Genomic DNA, 6,651 nt, shown 5'->3' with positions numbered 1-6,651 from the left:
CGACTATGGCCATTAGCTGATTGTGGGGTTTTATGATTGTAGTAGTAGGTTTTGTAATGGTTGGGGGTTTTTACACGTGTGTAATGAGTTTGGCAGAATTTTTGATTGGGCACCCGTGGGTATCTGCCATGCCCGGGTGGGGGATGGCGGCACTTGTTCTCCGGACACCGTGACTTGTCCGAAGAAAAATGCCGCCCGTGGCCAAGGAATCGAACTCGGGTCGGCTGCGTTGCAGCCGACGCCTTAGTCCGCTCAGCCACTCCGTCCTCCAATTCGAATATTTAAATGATATTATAAATTTAGTTTTAGTTTAAAAGCTATAATTTATTTAACGCATATAGTATAAAACCTACACCATGCCGTATTTTGTCACGTATTTGATCCACAAAATCATTCGCATTCACGGTATAATGTAATTACCAGTAACCGGCGTTAAAATCCAAAAGGTAAAAACGTTCAAGAGCCACGTACCATCGTGTGTGTATACCTACCGCGTACAATATAATAATTTGCATAACCATATCGTATCATTTTGATCTTGCAGTGCTTCGAATACAATTTTTGATGACATCGCGGCGGCATCCCTCTCCGCGATTCGTGTCGTTTCAAAAATATACAGCCCAACTAGCACCAAAATGCTCATAGCTACTATAAATATTCTTTTGATATTAAAAATAAATAGGTAGTTGATTCAAAATTGAACAATCATTGAATAATATAATATTGATATTATGAAGATATCAATAAAATCCATGAACTATGAGTATTCATTTCATGTGTCTGAATTGATTTTTTATTATATTACCTATTATCAGTCCTGTAAAGAATACTTTTAAAAAGTACTTGAGTAAATACTCAAATACATTTTTTTTAAGTATTTAAGATACTACTCAAATACTTTAATTGTAAAGTATTTGGAATACATTTCAAATACTTTTGGTTTTTAAAGTGGGTTTATTATTATCGTAATAGGTAGTAGGTAATCTAATAGTTATCTAATAGTTTTAAAGGGAATATTGTTATTCAATATTCAATAACTTTTTTTAGAAATCTGGTTTTCACAAACCTTTGGGCTTCGGCTAACACAGAAATACAGAATATTAAATAAAACTATTATTCTATTATTGTAGTTGACAATAATATTTTTCCAACCAATTATTTCGAATAAAAATAAAATGTTTGAAATAAAAAACCAAAGTATTCAATACCAAAAAGTATTTAATACAAAAGAAAGTATTTAAAATACCATTCAAAATACTTCATGCTGAAAGTATTTAAAAAGTTATTCAATACTTAAAAAAGTATTTGAATACTTTTACTCAAATACATTTACTTAAATACTTTACAGGACTGCCTATTATTTTTATATGATTTATGCCCAGCTTTTTTAGAAGCTAACCTGACCTAACCTAACCATTGTCTCTTACACACTACATGTAGTGTTTTCTTTTATTCGATAAAAAATGTTTACGTCTCATACTAATACACTGCTCTTGTTACCGCGCAGATACCGGTACTGGTATGGATATACGGCGGAGGTTACATGTCCGGTACTTCGACATTAGACATCTACGACGGCGATCTGCTGGCGGCCACTTTCGACGTGATGATCGCCTCCATGCAGTACAGGCTCGGGGCATTCGGTTCGTTGTATTTAACGCCAGAGCTGCCAGAGGATAGCGACGACGCGCCTGGCAATATGGGATTATGGGATCAGGCGCTGGCTATCAAGTGGATCAAAGAAAATGCAGCGGCTTTTGGCGCTGATCCAGAGACAATTACGTTGTTTGGCGAATCGGCTGGTGGTGGATCAGTAAGTCAACTGTTATATTGACGTGTATTCATATAATATATTATAATACGAAGCGTATAATATGATATTTGTAAATTTAGTCCGTTTTTAAACGAAGTCCATTTTCCGAGAGTATATAATTACTTACCCCCATCACTATTATTATAGGCGTATAATAATGTTATGCATAAAAAAATGATGACTTAAAAATGTCCCTGCAGATACGTTAACGGTATAAAATAAAGGTGTGATGATCTGCAAATGAGTAATATAAATATATATTTCTTGCTTCACAGCCCATTTTCATTTTTTACCGCGGTACACACTGGATGTTCAAGCGGATATGTCCCACTCAATAATCTTAATTTTACTGTGTAAACGTTACAGGGAGTTGTCGCACAGTCTTAGGCCGTAAATTTGTCACTTATACAAAAATATTGAAATTGTGAAAATAAAACACAACTTGGTCAAACAACTGTTCGCTCGAAAAATCGCTCAACTACCTATTAACTTTTGAGTAAAAATTAATCATGTCTTATTTAGTTATTTAATAATTTATAATTTCTTATTAAGAGGGCGCTACCCATGCATTTGTTGTCTCAGTCTTACACACTTACGACAGCAAATTTTCGGTCACTAGTTTCAATAGTATGCTGTTATTTTTGATATTGGAAGTGAGTTGACATATTATAACATTTTTAGATAATACAATTATCTGTGCTTAAGCGTTTGTCTTTTATTTGATATTTTAATTTTCAAACGAGATATGAGCATTTTTAGTTTTTGATATTTCCTATACACATATCTTACTTACAACTAAAAATATTGAAAAATCGCCAACGCTTGAGCCAGATAATATTCTTATCTAAAAGTATGATAATGGGTCATTCACTCTAATATTAAAACTAACAACACACTATTGAAACTAGTGAAGGGAAATTTGCTATGTCGTGCTTGTGTAAGACAGAGACAACAAATTCATGGATAGCGTCCTCTATTAAATTGTTTTGAAATAAAAAACACAAAACGTCTGTGTGATAATGTGTATACGATAATTAATATGTTTGTGTGAACGACTGCAAATTGACGGCCAACCACTGTGTAATATTTCTGTAATTTTCGTATACTGTAAAATAAAGATTTTTGAACATTCGCACTTGAACATATTATGTTCATATGCTGTGATATGGTGTGATCATCATCGCGGTGAAAAATAAAAATGAAGAAACAAATATATTATATATACGACTTGCAAGCAATTAAGTTTTTTAAGACAAAAAAAAAATACCCGTAATTCGATATAAATTATATGTCATCAGATTCGTCGATATTATGGCTAAATCGTAATGACGACTTTATTGATAATTTATCGCACAGGTGAGCGTGCACCTAATATCGCCGGAGACAAGAGGCATGGTGAGACGTGGGATCATACAATCTGGCACCGTGAATGCACCTTGGAGCTATATGACTGGCGAACGGGCAGTGGACATAGCAAAGAAGTTGTTGGACGATTGCAATTGCAATTCGACGTCGTTGAATAACAACCCGATCGGCACCATGTCGTGCATGCGATCTGTCGACGCAAGTACTATATCCAAAAAGCAGTGGAACAGCTATTCCGGTATTTTGGGTTTCCCATCTGCGCCCACCGTGGACGGGATTCTCCTGCCAGAACACCCGCTAGACATGTTGGCTAAGGCGAACTTTTCGGACATCGACATACTCATTGGAAGCAATCTGAACGAAGGTAATTTTTTTTTTTTGCTTAGTTTTGCTTAAAACCAAATTATATTTAAAAACTTAACACAGAACAGTTATGTTAATTTTTAGATAGAACAATATTATTTAAAATCATTCATTACGATCTACGAAAGTACAGTTTGAAGTTACTGTAGAAATTGCTTAACAATTTGATATTTTGAGATAGCACATTTTGGTTCTGAGCTCACGTAATATAATATGTAGGTTATAGGTAGATATATAGGTATAGGTACCTACACGCTCGTTTAATATTTATATAACTACCTATACAGCGAGGTATTAATTCGACGTATAATTTATTATAATTATATACTATACCGTCTTAGAAACGAGTTGGTCATTTGATTATTTTTTATATATGAAAAATGTGGTTCGTTTTAACCCATCACGTTGTTTTTGGTGTAGTGACTTAAATCGCGATCACGGTGAAGGTTAACAAATTTAAAACATTCCATGCACAGAATGAAATTAATATTCACATTCAGCATTACAATGCCAAGCAATTTAGAACATTCAGACCAATAAACGTGTAAAAATAAATTCTACAGGAAAAAAATTATTGTTGGAGGAATTTTGTAAAAAAAAATATTTAAACACAATAAAATGTTTATTCATGTGCTAAACTTTTTTTTAAGTTTTGTGGATTCAAAATTAGAATATTAAAATATACATTTATTTTCCTCAAATATTTTTTCAAAGTTACATTCAAACATGGAAACTTAGGATTGAAAATTCGGATTTGTTCTTCTTTAAAAGTTATTTTTATTATTTCATATATATATACCTATACCGTATAAACTCCGGGCTGCCTCAAAGTTTTTGTTTTACAAAAATATGAAAACGTTCCTTCAATAACTGCTGAAAGCTTTTTACATCGTACATTTTCTTAAGCCAAACTTATTCACCGGTCAAGGTAAATTATATATTTATGTGGGTACAATCAATAAAACAAAATAATTTTTGTTTCAACAGAAGTATTGTTTATTTAAGTAATTTACTTGGATTATATTATAATGTCCAAAACCATATAAACTAATAAAATAAAACAAATCACATTACGATTGACGAAATTAAACTAGGACAGTAATAAATTATCATTTCATCATAGATAAGTAAACAATAAAATATGTAAAATATTTCGGTTTAGCGCCCCATTTACGTAATTTTATGTTATTCAATGTTTAATTTAATGTAAATAATATTTTTTTTATAAACAATTTTTTTATTCAGCTCAGTATTGTACTGCTTATAAATAGCAATGTTGTTAAAAATACTTTTCAAAAGTATTTCAATTAGGTATTTAAATACTCCAGCTAAAAAGTATTAAAATATTTATTTAAATACTTTTGCTAATAAGTATTTAAATACAAATACAAATATATTCAAAAAAAATTTCAAATACTTTTAAATACATTTATTTTTAGCTTTGTTGTTTTCAGGTTCTTAATTCTTAAAACTAATTATTTGTTTAATGTAATAATGTAAATTGAATATGGTTAGGACCTACGACAATATTAGTCTAGTGAGTAGTAACTATAGTGACTAACGTATAACGATTAACGAATAATGAGTGTGGTATACTGGGACCCGGGGTGTCGTCGTGCTACGGCACTATTAAATATAAATAGCCAAATATACGGTATACCGTATTGGCGATTGAAATTGATAAGATGTACGAGATGTAACAGGGACAGGGGCGGATTGGCCTATCGGGAAATCGGGAAACTTCCCGATGGGCCGGTTCTTGTGAGGGCTGGTAGGGCCAGTATAATTTTTATAATATTATTACAAAAAAAAATTATATTTTTATAAATTAAGCATAAAATATATTAAATAATCAAATACCTACAAAGGTATTATTTTTAATATCTTAAACTATTGCAATTCATAGTAGGAATTTTGGTGTTTACACTATTTTCCCTCCAATTCATGGTAATGTATTATTTAGAAATCTGTGGTATTGATATTTTAGTATTTATATTTTATACTCTATGGTAGAATTCAGTTAGTTGCGTGATAACATTGATAACCTTATCATTATTTGTATGTATTTTAATTTTGAACTTTTTTACACAAACGAGTTACCAAGTCAGTTACAGTACTTACAGACGTGTGTTTAGTGTAAAAATTCAATTGAACTGTGCAATTAAAATTATGTGTGAAAAACGAAAGAATGGTGGCGCTGAAAAGGTACGAGAAAAAAAGTAAAAAAAGTTAATGGGACTTATTTACGTGGAACCTTGTTTTAGATTTTCAATCCTTAGCTATAAAGTTGAACATTTTATAAATTTTTAACTACAAAATAATTATTTAATTTTTAATTTGATACATTTTGTCATAATTTGAATTTAAATGCCTATAAAATGTGCGTCTATGTATGTTTAATATTTTTCAATTGCTATTGTAAAAATATATCAGGAGCCTTGTTTTAAATTTTCACGGTTTTTGGCCAAACAAATAAAATTGTATTTTTATTTGTAGAAAAAAAAACTAAAAAATTTAAATTTGAAATGTTTCGTAGAAAGATCAAAGATTTTTTATGAAAGATCAAATTATTTTCAAAATTGTATGGTGTATACAAAATACTAATATAAACATTCAATGAAATTTTCAAGTATCTACAGTCATTTGTTTTTTAATTACAACAAAATAAGAAAATCGTTACATGAGAAATCGAGTGAATATCAAATGTAAAAATATGAATTTCAAACGCTCATAAAAATTTAATTTGACTTGCTTGAAGACATTTTTTTTTTTTTGAAAACTGAAAATGTCCGTAAACAGCTCAAAAAGAGTCAAAATATTTTCATTGTCTTACATTTTAAAATCTTAGATTTAAAAAGAAAATTTTTCATGAATTTTTAACTCAAAATAATTTTCTTCATTTTTACGTATTTTGACAATATTTGAACTTTAATGCTTATAAAAAAAATTGTGACCGTGGATATTTAATTTTTTTCATCTGTCTTTGAAACAATATACTAGAAGACTTCTATTAAATTTTCAAGCTTTTTTAACCAACAAATAAAATTTTATTGATATTTATAGAAAAAAAAACTAAAAAAAATGGACAATGAAAATGTACCTTAAACAGC

General features: G+C 30.4%; 1 protein-coding gene across 1 annotated transcript; it reads left to right on the top strand.

Annotated features, from left to right (window-relative positions):
* Positions 1 to 1,401: 1,401 nt before the first annotated feature.
* LOC100575835 (acetylcholinesterase-like) lies at positions 1,402 to 3,599 on the top strand. The gene is made up of 2 exons (XM_003248418.4): positions 1,402 to 1,813; positions 3,170 to 3,599. Exons 1-2 carry the CDS (start codon positions 1,544 to 1,546, stop codon positions 3,572 to 3,574), a joined length of 675 nt encoding a protein of 224 aa, XP_003248466.3. The 5' UTR covers positions 1,402 to 1,543; the 3' UTR covers positions 3,575 to 3,599.
* Positions 3,600 to 6,651: the final 3,052 nt, after the last annotated feature.

This window comes from Acyrthosiphon pisum, unplaced genomic scaffold (assembly GCF_005508785.2).
Source record: "Acyrthosiphon pisum isolate AL4f unplaced genomic scaffold, pea_aphid_22Mar2018_4r6ur Scaffold_1208;HRSCAF=1683, whole genome shotgun sequence".
Classification (NCBI taxonomy): Eukaryota; Metazoa; Arthropoda; class Insecta; order Hemiptera; family Aphididae; genus Acyrthosiphon; species Acyrthosiphon pisum.
This window is presented reverse-complemented; position numbering and strand designations above follow the sequence as displayed.

Excerpts from the sequence above, each read along its gene's own strand:
- LOC100575835 (XM_003248418.4), top strand. The coding sequence starts at position 1,544 with ATGTCCGGTACTTCGACATTAGACATCTACGACGGCGATCTGCTGGCG. Across the intron at positions 1,814-3,169 it reads AATCGGCTGGTGGTGGATCA|GTGAGCGTGCACCTAATATC; the intron begins GTAAGTCAACTG and ends TTTATCGCACAG.